The sequence below is a fragment of the Teleopsis dalmanni genome, chromosome 2 (assembly GCF_002237135.1).
Source record: "Teleopsis dalmanni isolate 2A chromosome 2, ASM223713v2, whole genome shotgun sequence".
Lineage (NCBI taxonomy): Eukaryota > Metazoa > Arthropoda > Insecta > Diptera > Diopsidae > Teleopsis > Teleopsis dalmanni.
The window spans coordinates 226,877,128-226,895,598 of NC_051847.1; the positions used below are offsets into that span (position 1 = coordinate 226,877,128).

The 18,471-nt window shown below is 29.3% G+C and overlaps 1 protein-coding gene across 2 annotated transcripts in view; it reads right to left on the reverse strand.

Annotated features, from left to right (window-relative positions):
* The window catches only part of LOC119678468 (cubilin-like), a 111,570-nt gene that overhangs the window by 10,504 nt on the left and 82,595 nt on the right, over nt 1-18,471 (reverse strand). Inside the window, exon 5 of one of the 2 annotated variants that reach the window (XM_038090308.1) lies at nt 11,396-11,419. The exons of the other annotated variant lie outside the window; for it this stretch is intronic. Coding sequence (XP_037946236.1) covers nt 11,396-11,419 — 24 coding nt within the window. The remainder of the gene's footprint in view (nt 1-11,395; nt 11,420-18,471) is intronic. 2 annotated transcript variants of the gene reach the window in all.

Here is an 18,471-nt window from a genome sequence, read left to right on the forward strand (position 1 = left end):
TCAACTTTTTAATAACTGAATATATTTGGAAGGTTACATTAACAAAAATTAGCATTGGTAGAGCAATGGAATAGCTGAGCTAACTCTCTGAGCTGAGAAATATCTCTGACAACTGAAAAGTAGACGAACTCACTAAAACAATCACGATATTATCCGATAGTCATTCTTCAGATATTGGTGTGCCTTTTACAACGGCCTCTTTTCCGTGAAGGCGCATATTTAAAGCAAGAACACTTGCCCTAAGGATGGCAAAAACTTCAGCCTGAAATATTGAGGTGGAATCTGATAAAACTCATAGTATTTAGTTAATTTCTGCTATATGACTTATTTTGTTCTAATATAATTTAAATGAAGTTTTTGTAATTGTATCTTCAATAAAGCATAAGTTTTAATTTGTGTTAGACCCCATAAAGTGCATTAGCTGTTGGTTATTAAGTATATTACGAAATCAAATATCTATTATAGACAGTCAAGGGTTTTAGTTAGTTTTTAGTTTGGAAACTTAGCACTAGTGAGCTAACTAGTGACTATTTCTTACTATGCTATAAGAATAAGGTTTTCATTTCTTTAGTTGGGAAAAACATCCTAATATATGTTAAATGTTTTGAAGACGGTATTTAAACCGGTTGTGTATGAAATATATGCTAAAATCATATACATTCTATAGATGTATACTGAGGTATTACTGATGTTTTTTAGAATCCAAATATGAAACGATATTTGTAATTGTTTTAAATTTTGTTAAAAAATGAATTTATTTATATTATGTCTACTAAATATGTATGTTTTCATTTGACAATTGTAAAGCAAGTAACTGTGCCGTCACCAAAAGGTATGAAAAATTGCCACCTAAGCAATAGTAAGATTATATACTATATAAATAATTCTAAAATTTCTAAAAGCGTTTCAAGTATCACTGGAAGACGTATATGTAGGTAGATGCTGAAATAATTGAAGTTGTTAAAGAAAATTGATTAACTTTAAACTCTGCTTTGGAAAAACTTGATTGAAAATATATATGAATTAAGCTATTACCACTAAACTGTGTAGCCCTAATATTAAGCAGGATAACGAGGTAACTTTAGCCTTTAAAAAAGACTTTATCATATTTAAACTTGATTTGTTACTTTTTATAGAAACCACAAGTACTCTTAGCTTACATACAACCCTAGGAAATGTGATCTAATAGATATTCAGTCAAGTAAAATCGCTGTCAATAAATATAATTTGGCTTAAATCTAAATACTAGATTCTTACTAGATCCTAAATACTAGATATTAAAAAACTGGAAGACTACTGTAGTGACACAAAATCGAACATAAATATCTGTTCAGCATTGTTGTTCTTGGAATTCACTTCATTATTAGATCAAATTGAAGACTTCAAATATCTGAAATCTGAAGATGAATGAGATTAACTATACAAAACTTTGCTGAACTGTAGTTAGGTAAATTAAATTTTATTCTAAAGTATGTTAAAGATATAATTTTTGAAATATTTAAAACTCCAGTGCTATCAAGTTTATAACATTAGTTGTTTTTTTATAGATATAAGATTCAAAAATTTTAAGTTGGTCTCCTAAGTTTTCTCTATAAAATTTCTTCTGTAAGTGTTCTGTGTTTACATTTCACATTAGATGCAAATAGTTTCATTGTCTGTAAGTTTCTTCGTTTCAGTTTTACAATGCAATTAATTTTGTATGCAAATCACGCACAGTTTCTATTTACATTCAATGCATAACTAGTGCCTTTGGAGAATTTGAAAGAGTTTCAAATGGAGAAAACTTGCTGAAGAAAATTAATTTAAATGACAACACAGAAGAGAACGCCTTAAATCTTTTCAAATCGGATTAAACCTGATAATAATGAAATATAAGCGAAATAAAAGAGCATTCATCTAATATATTGACACATACAATATATAGTCCACTCACAGTATGCGAGTATTTCACAAAAACTACTTGAATGCAGTTGGAGATGCAATTTCATTTTCTATAGCTCTAGTCATTCATTAACCTGATTTATTTGGTATTAATTTATACCATTTCTGCACTTCCAAGCTTGCTAAATATAATTGTGTTATTGCAGCAAATGTTTTTAATTGAAATTTGAATCACAAGTACAATTTAATGTTGGTTGGTTTATACGTGTACTTCTATATTTGGATGAGAGCATTAGGTTTTAGTAATTTTATCTCATACTTGTTTTGCTTTGAAATTAATTCGATTTATTGCAGTAATTTAAATTAAATACACCTCCTTTTTACTGGTATGTTTTTGAGTTAATTGTTAGTTTTTGTAACAGAAACTTTTGTAAACATAGTTATAAAATACAGAAAAATGAGAGTACATTGAATGAAATGTGGAATATGAAACGATTAAGGAAAATTCAACTTAATTAATGCGCACGTATATTGATGAATGACTAACCATGCAGAGAGACAGACGAATATTCATTTAAACTGCTTCATTTTGTTTAGTTATTCAATTATAAATAAAAAAAAGGTACAAAGGTCGTTACAAAAAGGTACCCACTGTTAGTCATATTTTGGAAGGCTTTGAGTTAGAAGTAAAAAGCCATTCATAGGATTGATTTAACTTTCTGCGCAGAAAGCGACAGTTTGTAAGTGCATCAGTTCTTATGTCTATAATTACATAAAAGTTTCCCAAGCTCTTAGTTTAGTTTATGCATGTATCTGAAACAGTTTTTTAATTTTCCAAAAATTGTTAGTGAGTGTCTTGTGTACCTTTTCAGCATTCTCTTCAGTGTGTCATACACATCTTTTTTCATTATGGTGTATAGAATATCCATTCCTTTTTGAATTTTAATTGTAAAATACTATATCTTCTCGGGAAGGTACAATATTTTCATATACAGATCTGAAGTCATTTATTACTTAGTCTGATTAAGTGATAAACAATAATCCAATCAAAGGGTAGAGAGCGGTTATGAAGAAACCTCATAGTTAATAGAGAGTAAAAGTGCTCAAGTGCACTGACTCAACTAGCCTCAACATAATAGTAAATATAAAGTATATAACAAAATAAATAATACTGTATATACTTTAAAATCGAAAATAAATAAGGAAGGGGTTTTTAGAAATTTTTTCTAGTTTATATCCTCTATTTTTAATCCAGTTACCTAGCACTTTTATATTCTTTATTATCAATTATTTTTGTTTTTCTTCATCGTGCTATTTACTTTATGTATTTAAATATTTGGGCTAAATCTTACACTGTCTGCATGTGTATGTGAAGTGAAGGAGTTTATGTTGAAATCTTATTTGGTGGGATAATTCATATGTAATTCTTCAATGTGAGATTTCTTTATTTTATGTTACTTTACTGAGCACTTTTTGATTATTATTATATTTAAGCTACAGAACTGTTTAAATCCTATCTTGTAATTTTAATAAATACACAATTGAACATTATAAATTACTATAAAAAATTTCGAACTCATTAGTTTGTAATAAATTAATAAAATTTATCAATGAACCTAAGAAATTAGAGTGGCATATTAAAGAACTATAATTATTAAAACAATAATACTTATATTGAACTATTATCAAAAAATGTTACGTATCTAACTTTATTTTTATTTGATTATTATTATTATATCCATACTCCATTAGGAGCTTGAGAAGTCTACAAAAGTTTTCCACTGGTTTCTATTTTGTGCTATTGCTCTCAACTCGTTATTTCTCTTGTTGATATGATTTAGATCTCTAATAATTGCAGGGAATCAACCTTTAACTCTCATAGTTTGGTAACAGGGCTGCTGCCTTACCAGTATTATTTGCTAGGACATGGCCTTCAAACCTGCTACGCTTCGCTGTGTTTGTATAGTCATTTCCTACTATATCTAGATGTCGACAGTGTTATATCGCCACGTACTCGGTAGCCAGAGCTTCTTCAGTGGGAACAGGATGTACCCCGGGAAGGTGGAAGTTGACATTTGAATCAGAGAGGCTGTTTGACACATATCATGACCACATACATTTTATTAATTAATAAATATAAATAGTATTTTTCAAGTTGTTATCATTTCAGAAAATTAAGCTACTAATTATAGTTAGTACTTTTAAAAATCGATTAAATGAATGTGAAATTTTTTTTAAAGCATTAGTTGTAGTTTATTTATTCTCATTGCTGCTCATTAATTTTCACTGAAATCTAATTTTTTGTCACTTTAGTTAAAAGGCATTCATACATGAGATATATAAAACAAAATTTTGCTCATTAAAATAAACTTTATTTGCTGCTCATCTGACAGCAGGCGTATAACTTTGGCTTAATGTAAATTGTCAGCCCATCTCACACTTTGCGTGAGAGGCAACTTCAGTATATAGAAAACTTCACTAACAAGTGGCTGCTGTTCATACAAAAGGCGTCAATAAATATTATGCAGTCGTGTACATTTACATATATACATACATACACACATATTAATGGAGTTTTTTATTTTCTTGAATTCCTTATACATTTTTGTAAATTATCAACAAAACTTTTGTCATTAAAATTATTTTCACTTAAAAATATGCAAATGAGCCCTACGTGGCGTATGAGTAACACGATTTCCAGAGCAAAAATAAACGCTTGTGCAAAATGTTTGCTTTTGGCAGTCGCAATGCGGCGAGGCAAAGACCCCAAACGGTGCAAATAAATGCGAACATTTGCGAATGGATATGAGCTTAAGCAAATAGAAATGCAAATATGTTTCAGATTTTGCTAAACAAATTAACTTGTAAATTTGTAATTGAGAATTTATGTATTTAATAATATGTGCGGTTAGCTTTTTTATTTGTAAAATGTTAATTACGAACGATAAGCAGAAAAATCAAAATTTATGAGAACTAAAGTTATATTTCTCATTATACTTGCTTCACTCATATGATATATTCATTTAAATTCAATAACTAATAGCTGTAAAGTTAAATTTTATGAGCTGAAATGGTTTCCGAAAAGTTGTTCATACTTCACGATCTAATAGTTTAATCAGCAGATTAGATCATTGTACTGTTATATTTGGAATGGAGGTTGTTCGAAATCACAAGCAACTAGAAAAAAATACAAGAGAGATAATATGCCTTTCATATTTCTTTAATACTAAGTTGCATCCTTTTTATGGTGTAATGGGGTATGCTAGCCCAGCTTGGATTTGGGCCAGGAGGAGGTCATTGGGTCAAGAACTACTCTCCCCTTCTGACATTAGGAGGTCCTCAACGGTCGAAATTCTGGCATTCATTCGGAAGGCGGAACGTCTGCTGTTCGGTTAGGGTCTGTTGCAGCACAAAAGATCAATCATCGTCGCAGTGCTCTATGATTCAATTGGGTGCTAGTACCCCATTTATTCCTATTTCTATTCCCAATGGGGTGTGCTACTCATAGTCATTGAATTCGAAAGTATTGATACTTACTACATGCTTGTTACTTACTTTTAAAAATATCTTGAAATTTAAATATATAAATACTTTTGTCATATAAATAGTTCAAGGTGCTTGTTTCTCAATAAAAGTATCAAGTGCATACGTAATATATATATATGGAAATATATATGTACTTTAATTGTGTTATATTTTATAATGAAAAATATAGGTTAATTTAGTCTGAATGCCAAGGCTTACTTAAAACTCTTTTAAATATTTAGATAATCGTTAAATTAGTTTATTAGATTGAATATGGTTGTCTTAATAAGCGATATTAAGAATTACAAATAAATATGTAAATTGTAATAAATTTAAACAGGTTCAAAGTTTTTCGTAATTGAAAATATAAACAGGCAGCAATTACTTTTAACTATACCTAGAAGTAACATTTATAAAGTTTTCTTGAAACATATGTAAACCATAATTGCACCACAAAACATCACTAAGCACCTGAAAACGTATTAACATTTTAATATCAAAGCCTAAACATTTTACTTTTCATATAAAACATTATAGCCCATATTACTGCTTACAGCTTGCAGAGCATAAAGTAAGATGTTGCTTGATACCACAACTTCAGTACTTTGGAAATTACAAAATTATGCCCCAAGGATGTATGAGTTGCGTGTGTAAATATGAATCCCTTTAAGTGTTGAGTCTTTAATAAAATTTTATATATTAAAACATACATACTAAAGAAGAATACTAAAGAAGACATGTGTTTAGTTTGATCTATAGAGGGTGAGGTGGGTATTATGAAAGCCTAAACACTAGTCGTTATGGATAGAGATTTCAGACTAAGTATTTGTTTTGGTATTTCGTGTGTGAGAAAATGTTATTGTAGTGATTTTAGTAGAAAAAATAACTGTAGAACTCAATTGTTGTATAGAACTGCAGCACGGAGAGGTAAGAAACACCCTGTATTTCTTACCTTTCCGAGCGTTTTGTTTGTAAGTTAAAGGGTATTAAGCATGCTTTAGTGTTAAGAGTGTGACTTAAGTGTGCTCGTTTTAAAATTTTAATACTTTTTCCTGCAGTTGGCAGTTTTCGTGTGCAATGAGGATTTCCTTTTCTGTTGTCATTTTTGTTGTTGAGTATGTTGTATGTTATATTCTATTTTGACATCTTTTGCAATATTACAAAGAACTTAAACATAATTTATTATCCTAAGTTTATCACTGCCATCTTGTGACCCCAAACGAGATTAGCTAAATATGTTTGAGTATACAATTAGTTAATACAAAGACGTACTAAGCTGTGAATGAAAACACGATTCCCGGTTCCCATGTCGTTTATTCCCTTTTTAAAATGATAATCAGTTATGATGGCTGTAAACTAAATGTGTGAAAAGTGTTTTATTATACATTTGCTTTGCTTAATGATTTGTGTATTTAAGTGGTAGTATTTTGCAGAAAAGTCCTTTCTTCAAACGTTTGAATTATGTAAGTGACAGCTAAAACCTCTAATCATTAAAAGTTCTTTGAACAGTTTAAAAGAAAAAAAACTGACACGGTTTTTAATTTTAAAATTTAATATTTATGTTATATATGAATATGGAATGGAATGGAGTATTTGTACATTTCGATTAATCTGTAATGGATATAAATAAACTGGACAAAGTGTCCAGAAATTATACACTACTTCTTATAACATCAATTTGCATAAACGTGAATATTTCATTGGCGTTAGTTCAACTGATGATAGACTTAAATTATTTCAAAACCTTGGACCAACATTTTGGTATAGCAAACATATGACATGAACCGACTATAATCAGGATGGAATCCCAGAGCTGCTGATTTTGGTCGTCCCTCACTGTAAAATACAAAAATACTATATTCACGGGATATTGTCTTACAGGCAGGCATGTTGATCGGTTAGGCGCTTGACTTTGGCTTATAGAAAAATGAGAAACATATTCCCTATTCCCTATTTATAATTTATTTATAATGACATAGTGATTTCCAAGTCCAAAATGTTCCTTAAAGCACTTAGCGCGTTCCTAAAATTATGGTATCACAGAGTCTAAGTGAGTTACGTCTTCTTGTGAGATGAACTGCCAGTATTATTTACTATCTACTATTTAATATTTGAATAAAATAAGTGTTGGGTAAGGGCTAGTATCTGTCTAAAGGGAATGTTTCTTTTTTTTTCAAAAGAATATAGAATTCTTGATGAACTTGATGGCTATCAAGAGAAAAATATAACTGGTACGAATGATTTTAACAGCTTCGACTGTTATTCGTCGCTTGATTGTGAATAATCGTATGATATTACTCGTATTAAAAGCATAATTATGATGCGTTATTAACTTTATTCTGTTCAAGGGATTGAGCAAATTAAATTTTTCTCGAGGATCATACAGTGAATAGCGATTCAAATAAGGAAACTTTATTCGAAGGCATTTGTTTATTGTAATGATCTAAATTTAAATGAATTTAAAAATGTTCGTATTTATAACTTAACAAGTTCTTAAGACATATATATTATATTAAGTTAAGAAAAGTTTCATTAATAAATCCCATTTTAACTTATTAGTCACATGTTACTAAATTGGTAGTACCTTATCCACTGTCTTAAAAATCTAAGAGAATGGTTAAATAAAAGTATATTGCTACTATTTCATGAAGTTGGCAACGTTTGAAGCAGATAAGGCACTTAGAAACAGAAAAAAGGATGCCATCTCTGGCTAAAATAATGTTAAAAAACTTGCAAACTCGCTATTTTAATCTTAGCTACTGGTTCTTATAAATATTATTGATATAATTTTGCTTTTTTTTTAGTTATGTACAAATTAATCATTTAAAATAGTAACCTATTGATCCACTTTTCTAGAACTTCAATCTTTAAATTAACAAAATTAGCCCACTATATGACTATTTAATACTTTAAGAAACATAATAATAAAATGGAGTTTGGAAATAGCTTGTGGAATACGTTCTTAATCAAAATAAAATTAATGCAATAAGTTAGTTTTTATATCAAAGTCCAGTTGCTAAAATGATAATCTAATGCAATTAGGCAAACTCATCTCCATAAAATTTGTTTAAGAACGTTTTTAATTCCCATAATAAAATAGGCGTCCGAAAAAAATCCTTTTACAACTTCCACAATAATAAAAGGAAAAGGAAATTAATTGAAGCATATAATATGAGTAGGTGTTCTTTAATGTCCTTTCACATACTCACAATCTTATACTTATTTTGTCAAACATATGCATTACATATGGGAAGGGCTCCGATAAAACTTACCAAAAATAAAATAAGAAGGACAAATCAACGACAGTTGCTGTCATCATAACGTTGGAGCCAACGCTACCAGCAACGACAATATTAACAAAAACAGCTGCGATGTACTCATCATAATAATTTGCCATATTTTCTGTCATAAAAATAAGTGCGCAAGGATTCTAATAAAGCTTGGTTAACTGGGTTTAGGTTTCGGGCGTCATATATCCTCATTGAATAAAGGAACTTTACCTGTGCTAATGAAAAATATATGCACATGTGTGCGTTTAGGGAAATATTATTACTACTGATGGGTAAAGCAGCAAATATATTTCGGTTAATTGTAGTAATTTTAATTTTATTTTAGATGTTATTTTCCGCTCCGTGGTTTTTAATTAAAAAGGAAAACGTTCAAGGCAACTAAATTTGCTGGAAAACTCATATTCCATGAACGTCTAAAAATATTTTTTGTTTGCTTTTAAATGGGTTCAAATTCAAAGCAACCAAAAAATAAATGAAAAATGGTAATTAATTTAACTAAATGAACTCAAATGAGTTTAAAAATTTAATGAAATGTTTTTTGAAGTTCTTTCAAAAGATTTTATGGAAAAATTTCAAGTGAAATGGGTAATTTTTTAAATTTTAAGACTCTGTTTTTCACATCTATGCATTTATAGTAGAGTAACATAAAAATTAGTAAAAAATCAAAGATTTCTAAAACTTCATGAAAACCATTGATAAGATATACAAAAATCCAGAATTAAAGGGCTCTGACTATCTAGTCTTCCTGAGCTACTTCAATTGTTTTTACACAAACTGACAATTTTTCTTTCTCTTCACTGCGCTGTTCGTATCTAGTAAGGATAAGAAACAAAATATTATGTTTATTTATATTATATCTATATTATATATACATATTATACAAGGATAAATAATAAAAATTGATAAATATTATTTATACTACAATTAAAATATCTAGATTATAATTTAAATATTTTCACACTTTAGTTTCTATAACTAAATAAATATATCTTTTATGTTTGATATTATTCTCGGAAAGGAAGTAGAACATCTATTATTTTTTATGACTGTGGTAAACGTTTGCTCGAAGGTCTGTCAGGAAGTATTTCAACTACATGAACCACGTACTTTATGGAATGGAATTTGTTACTTTAAATAAGGATTTTGTTATTTACTATTCTTTTAATTTTTTTATTGCAGAGAGTTTGTATTAAGCTATCTAAAGTCAGCTTTGCAATGTCACTACTTTTCACTATTCACACCACATTCGTATATGGGATTAGTTCTAATTATCGTTTTGCGCACTCTTTTTTTCCGTATGACATAGTTTTAAATTTGAAATGGGGTTTTGAAATGAGAATAGTCAGTTTAGTTATCAACAAATACGTGCAATTTGTTCTAGGAATTCTACCGATATATTTTCTTTAACTCTATGTAACTATTATTCTAATCTTACCAACTCGTCCTATATTTTTTGTAGGCTGTTTCTAGAGCAGAGCGTTACTCTATTTCTATGTGAACTCATCCACACAGCCTATGTTTTGTATATTTATGCATTCCTAATATTTTTTCTAATGTTTTATATTTTTATTTATATATTATATGTATATATCACTGTTTTGCAAGAGTTAAAAATAATGATGTAATTTTATGTTTAATAAGAGTTACATTTTGAGTAATTGATAAAATTAAATTATATATTTATTCTTGATATGAGTTGAAAAACTATTATTAAAAATCGCAGGTAGTGTAGTATAACAAAAACGTATATCTCATTCAATATTAAATAAATTGTCATGGTAATAAAAAAACTTATTAGGTTTCTTATTAAAAAAAGTTTCTCATTAAGAATTCTTGAAATTTACTTTGCTCTCTTTTTTATTTTGTTCTGTTATTTATTTAATTAAATTGAAATTTCTTCATTAAAAATATTTAAATTAAGCAATTTTATAATAGGTAAAAACCACAGAAATTAACAAAAGTTTATCCTTAATGAAAAAAGTTATGGCACTCTTAAGGAATTTTACGAGTTTTCTCTTCAATTTCCATTTCTACGAAATATTTGTAAAATCAAAATAATTGAATAAAATAATCGCATAAGAATCTATGAGATGTGTACATTTAAGTTCATTTTAAAATTTATGAGATATTTAACTTCATAAGCATTTTAAATATTCAATTGCTGTTGAAACGTTTCACGTTTCACGTTTCATTACTGAATATTATCCTGAAAATATTTGTATCTAAAGCAACAAGGTTGGAAAGCGAAGAAAGGAAATTTAATTTTACTAAAGTTTCAGAACAATTTAAATATCGCAATCACGAAAAAAAAAGAAAAAACTAAAGTATCTACAAGTATAAAAAGTGTGTTGGACTGCAATTTTAAGTCACTGCTTGTTAGAGGATATCTGAAGTCTCCCCTTGGATTTATGGATTTATTCTACATTTGCAAATGAAGCTGTTGAACAAATTTCGAGGAGCAGAATTTCTGTTTGAATTATTTTTTGGTAAGGACTGTCAGTGGCCAAAATAAAAAAAAATATTTATAATTTGCAATTGTGTGATGTGGTTTAAGGAAATGCATTACTTGCTGTAAATCTTTTTCTGGTTCATGGATTTTTTAGAGTCTTTCAGTGTACTCGTATATTCAAAACATAATCTATACAAATTATACACCAAAAACAACTTCAATCAAATATTTTGAAAAGACTTTTACTCACGATTTGTGCTTAATATATGCGTACCTGCAAGAGAAGAGCAAGGAAAGTAACAAATTTAATTTAATTTCTCATAATTTGATATACAAATATTATATAAAAAATGCATATAAAGGTTAAAAGGAAAATTAATATATACAATACGCATATACATATGTACATATGTACACTCGTACTTTTTAAAACCAACAATGTCATTATAATATAAAAATGTCTCATTGAAGTCAGCAGCTTGTCAATTAAAACTGTTTATTTCACTTTGAAAGTTTTTAGTTTTTATTCCTCGTCTTGGTCAAGTCGTCCTTTTGGTTGGTTGACGTCCTTTTCGTTTATTTCCGTACTGTGTAAGGATCACAAAGGTTGGTTATGGGTGTCCTTTTATGTTTAGCAATAAAGTTGGCAAACATTTGTGCAAATTAAGTGAAGTGTAAATTGTTTTGTTGTGTCAGTTGTACTTGAATGACCTCAAGCCATTAGCTTTGAACCTATGTTATGTTAGGTTTTTGTGGGTCACTTCTTTTGGGTTTTTAATGATTTTTGTGAGAAATGAAAATAATTTTAATTACTAACTGTTAAATGTTGTGGTGTTTTAAATATGCTCAGGTATTTCAGTAATTCATTAAATCAGTGTATATATAGTCGGCACGGGTTGTTACAATTGGTTATCAAGTCTTTCATCCTATCATTCAAATATTACGTTCAGGTTAAAAAAATTAAAACAATAAAAATAAAATAAAAATCAAAAATAGTATAATTAATCAATGTGGTATATATTCATATAAAAGATAGTTTATGTAAAGCCGAATCTTACTTTGCAAATCTTGAATATAAAAAATGGCACCATTATTTCTATTAATTTTTTATTATCGAAAATTAAAAAATTAATTTTATTTGTTAATATTATTATTTTCTCTTACGCTCTAAACAGCAACAGTCCATGAACGCCATAAAACAAGAAGAATTTTTAAAGTGGACCAATAATTTTAATTCGATCTAATCACATAAAATGATATTAGTTCCTCATAGTTTTAAACAGAAATACTCATTAGAAGAGTAAAAAAATTGGCATTGTATTATCAATAGTTACAAAGAAATGTATGGTTCTATTATCTTTCAAATATATACATTATATGTTGAATCCTTTAACTCCTAGGAAGAGCATAGGGATACACTCGGTACTATTGTTGGCTAGTAGCTTCAACCGCATGTGTGATATTTCCATATCAATTTGCCTTCTTGAAGTGTGTGTAGGTCTGCCTTATCTTCTGCTACCCATCGCGTTCCACTCAATCACCATTCTTGTGGTGTCAGTCGGTCTACACAAAGTGTGAATGGGTCAATCCCATTTGTAGACCAATATTTGTAAGAAATGAAAAGGAAAGTTTGTGGTCTAATATACGAGTAACATTTCTTTGAAAATCTATTTGGAATAAGATGTTTGATATTTGATGTTTGTATCAAAATATGATAATATTTCAACTAATAGTTAGTAAATTACAGAGATTTTCATCAAGCAATAGTTAATATTTTTGAAGCAATGAATTGAAAAAATTTTAATAGTGTGCATATAGTCATTTGCTTGCATTTAGAAGTTTGGATTTTCGGTTCTCATGTGAACTTCGGATAATAAAATCTATATAATATTAAATGTATATAGAAATGCAGAGGTGTGTATGAATTTTAAGTTAACCTATGATTATTCTTCGAGTCTCGCGGACATAAACATACGGAAGTTAGATTTGTTAGATATATTAGATGAAAGATAAATATGTACAAGACAAGAAAAGATATACATACATATTATATTGAAGAGGTGTTAATAAATATTAGAAATTTATTGAAGAATTAATTTCTGAAATTAAATGTATAAACTCTCTTATTAATTTGAATTTCTTTTAATTATTTTGTGAATGTTTTCAGATATTTTATAAAATTTTAATGGAAATTCTGGTATAAATTTACATTTCTAATGCAAATAACAAAGAATTATTTTTTCTTTACATATTACATTACATATTCTATCTTCTATCATCCATCTTCTGTATAATTTATGTTTACTTACGCAGCTTCAAAATGATTTAACTAAGATAAAAGTTAGCATTCAATTTGAAAATATGTACCAAAATACAATCAATCAATTTCAGTTCAAAGTTTAGGTGAACGTTTTTATTGAAGAAAAGACTTTGCAGTATCTTTTATCCGCGTTTTATTATGAAAGCTGTTGAGAATACAAAGCAGTCAAATTATCTGTAAAAGATATTGTCAAGATGATATCTAATGTAAAAAAATTATACAATTCCAAGATACACTATTAAAGCTATTGAATGCTATTGTCATTGTTGTGCTTGTTATGCAGGCATTTCATTCGTGACTGCCTTTTGAAGAAATAACAACGCAGATTCCTCATTGTACGAGAGGACATAACAAAGAGTGCTCCATGCTGATAATGAGCATCTTCAATGCAATTTCGTGTATTTTTTAATGTGATAGCTGCTTTTGTAGATACTTGCCACTTGGTGATATTATGTAGATGAAAAATGAAGTGGAATACAATAGAGCAAGCAGCCATAAGACATGAAATGAAATGAAAGGAGATAGCGGGATGCTGTAGTGTGGTAAGCGCAGTTTCTATTGATTGCAAGTTAAGTGGTGACAACTGCAGCATTTTTTGCATATCTACACGTACTCGTATGTTAAGTTACATCAGACAGAGAGGCGGATAGGCGGAGAAAGGCTGACTAGGGGAGTCGTTTGTGGCCGTGGCATAAAAAATAATACTAAAATTTCATTGCAATTTTGCTGCGGCGTGATGTGTTCACATGTGTCTGAAAATGAATCATGATGACATGCCACGTTACTGCCATTACTAATGCCTCAAATGTATTACTACAACACTTCTCCTTATGGCTGCTGCAGCTGATGCTGCTACTTTTAGTATCGTTTATAGGCAATTATTGATTGATTTGTAGTAGCATTTGTGTCAGTGTCAGTACGGTGAAGTGTATGCTTGCAACCCTGATCCATTGGCCCTTTTTAATATAACTTTTGTAGAATATTTGCCTTTTCTAGAGTTGCTTTTTTCTTGGTATGGCTTTGTCCTTTTTCAAATTCTTTCCTTTTAGGGTTACTTTTTTGTGTTACTCAGGGCCAACATTTATGAGATTTTTGACATTGAAATATTTATCGAGTGTTGTAAATGTATGAAAAATTTTTGTTATTAAATTTTGCACCATTTAAAGATATTTGAGTGTGCAGTATACATACGGTTACCTGAACTCTGCCATGTATCATATTGTTCAGATCGTTACATACAAAGCAAGCATATATATCTAATACATCATATCTACATGTAGATTTTTATTTTTATGGGTAAAAAAAAACATAAAGAAAGATATTAAATTTATTTAATTACATCCATAAAAAAGGAATTGTAATTAAAGTGCAGGATATGGCGGCATCAATTTAAATATTAGTCGAGGAATGGCAAATAATATTGAACGAGAGATGTGAAGATAAATTAAATGCAGTATTTTGTAAATGTCATAGGTATACTTATATAACATACAGCGTCAAAAGCTATTTATGTATAAATACCATATACTCATACAAGAGAATTTTTATGAAAAACATACTAATATGTATACGAAGTCACTTATTAATTAAAATGAATCAGAATAAAGTATACTTTTTAAATAATTTATAGATGAATCAAGAAATGGTCTAATGGCAGCTTTAAAAAGTCTCAAGAGAGTTTCAACAATATTTTTAAAAATATTAGCCATTTACTCGCTTTAACTAATATTGTTTATAACTTAACGAATCATATGAGTTTCACTCTGAACTCAAAAATGAATTAAAAAGACTTTTAGAAAACGATACGTAAAAAAAAGTGAAATATGTGATTGAAAATAACTGCAATATTTACAACGAAATAATATCCATATTGTTAAGAGATGTGACATTGCGAACGTCGGGTCTTTTGTGCCCTCTTCTGGGTTTAGAGTACGTCTCTATGTAGTATATTACCTAATTTACAGAGTTTTATTGCCGCTTTCGTAAGAATATATATTCCCCGGAGCCTATTCCGTATGTACATTAGCGCAGGGCATTCTAACAGCACATTTGTGGCCTACTCTCATTCTCTTTACAGAATCTACAGTTTGCAGCCGTAAGTATACCCAGTCTTGAAAAGTGGTATTTTAGTTTCGGTGCCCTGTTAGGATTCCTGTGATGATTCTAAGTTTTTCTTTTGATAGAGATAGAGAAAGGACGGGGTACTAGCTCCCATTTGAGCAGAGCACTGCGACCATGTTGATCTTTTGTGCTTCAACAGACCCTAACTGAACAGAAGACATTCCGCCTTCCGGATGAAGGCTAAAATGTCGGCCGTTGAGGACCTCCTAATGTCGGAAGGGGAGAGCAATTCCCAACTCAGTGACCTCCTCCTGGCCCAGATCAAGGCTGGGCAGTCACATAGAATGTGGCTGGTTGTCTCCTCTGCTTCTAAGCAGAGTCTACAATCTATCTCTTCGGACAGGTCCATTTTGTTGAGATTGTTTTCTTTTGATAGGGTTCTCTGGTATCTGCTATAGTTATAGGTACCAATAAGTGATTTGGATTGTGTAAACGAAGTAATATAAATTCCATAAACAAAAAAGTCTGAACTTTTTGCATATATTAAGAGAAACTGCAACGAAAATATATTTAAAATATTCGTTCTTTATATCTATTATATTTTATCTGTAATTATAAATAAATATCCATAGGTTTTGTCATGTAGATGCTTTAAAATTTTTATATGTTATATATAAACATATATATATGTTATATATACAAACATTTTTCTTATATGAAACTTTAATAGCCTTTAAAAGGCTCGTCTCAAATTTAATCTAAAAAGCAACATACTTTCGGTAGCTTCAGTGCTGAAGGAGCTGAAAATAACCTATAATTTTTGCAATAAAGTTTAATATTATTTAAGTTTTGATAAGGAATATGGCGGGGCGTTGAATTTGAAGTAAACAAAAAAGTTGAAGATCTAATTTGTATGTAAATTAAAGAAACATTTCTTTAGAATTTATTTGTGTTTTTATTACACTTTTATTGTTAAATAGTTGGTTTGTGTGTTTTGCACTCGAATGTTCGTTCAAATAAAAACGTTGACATTTTAATAAACTAAACAAGTTTTTCCTAAAGATTTATTGGTTTTATAAACTTTTTTGTTGTACATGAAAAATGGTGACTAACACACAGCAACACTACCCACGAAAATATAAATTGAGGAGACATCCGTTTGAAGGTTGCCTTTGCCAAAGTTCGAAAAGTTCATATATATGTAAACAACTTTATTGTAAAATATATAAATATATGTATCAGAAAATTATAAATCCTCTAAAGAAAACAAAATTCTTCGCTTGGAATTTTACGCACGTGATGATGAAACACCATCGTATCGGGTTTTTGATGGCTTCTTTAAGTGTGGTTGGTTTGGATGTCTTAAAGTAAGTGTAGTAAGATCATCAAGATTAATCATCAAGCATAACATTAACTTAGGTACGCTTGAGGTGAAAGATTAAAATCGTTTAACCGGAAGTAAAAAATTTTATAAAATTAAGTCAAGCGCTTAAAATGACGCTTAAAAAGGAAATAAAATCAAACTTAAAGGGTTTACTTTGATCTTGATATGAAATGCAAAATTGTTACAGTGAGTGAAGGTATATATATACATATAAATATACAGTTTTCTTAATTTTATACATAAGAAATTCTCTTATGAAATAAATATTTTGTTCGTAAATAGAACTGATTTTATGTTGCTTGTTTTTTTTTGAACTCAAGAATATATAAATGGAATACTCTCAAGGGAAACATGTTTGTAATTTTCGTTGTATCTATAGTATACAACACAAGAAACAAAAAAAAATTAAAAAACACGTAATGTCAGCGTTACGCATTTTTTCACATCATAACTCAAAAAATATGCGTGCTCTGTTCGTAAGGATAATGGGGCCCATCCAACCAACATTTTTCCATACATAGTCATTTGTTAAACATTTTTGTTTGTTATTTTCTTAAAGTTTAGTTAATATTTTTTTAGTTTTTTTGTACTTTTGTTTTTTTGCTGTAAGCTGACAACAGCAAATACCTTCGAGCATCTATGTTTGATGTTTTCATGAAAATGAGAATTAATGTGTAAAAATTCCTACCATATATGGCAACACCAACACTTACGTGGTACTATCGGAGCAAGAATGCTTCGAGCATATAACTCATGTACTCGAATGAAAGTACCAAAAAAGTCAAATGTTGTCAAAATTTTCGGCGTTGAAACATCAAATAGATGAGCGTCATTTTGTACGCCATCCACTGACACATTCATCTCCAACGAATTGATTAATTGACAACAATTGACGACTGGATGACGGGCGTATAAATGATGCATCATGAGTTGAGTGTTCTTGCTGATACTGCCGTAATGGTCCATTTGTTTATTTTATATAAAGGACAATATTGCGATAAAGTATTAGTTTTCCCATTTAAATGGCTATTAATATTGGGTGACATAATTTTAGAGCCAACAATAACTTTCAAATAAGTTTATATGAATACGTTATGAGTATATACAGATGCTGCGTTAAGCATCTCATTGATATGAAAGAGTTAATAAATTTGTCACAGAGTTGATTAACAGAGTTTTTCTCAATGGAACAGTTAAAGTGACATATAATTAAAGTTATGTACAGGTACATATTGGAGTTATACAGTATGGATGACTGTTACTTGTACATATTTTCGATTGAGAAATATTTCTATTTGTTGGGAAATAACATTTTTTTATTCTATTTATTTTAAGGAAATAAAATGAAATATACAAGTTGATGAAATCAATTTTTTTACGAAAAGTTGGGGGATTTCATTGGCTTATATTTTCCTAATCTCTTTATGAATAGTTGCCAATTACTTTGAATAACACAATAGGTGTATCACTTTCTTTAGAATAAGCTTAAATTGTTGAAGTGTATGAGGAGTATAGGCTGGTTAAGTCATACTGTATCATAATCACGTATGAGTTTAAAACT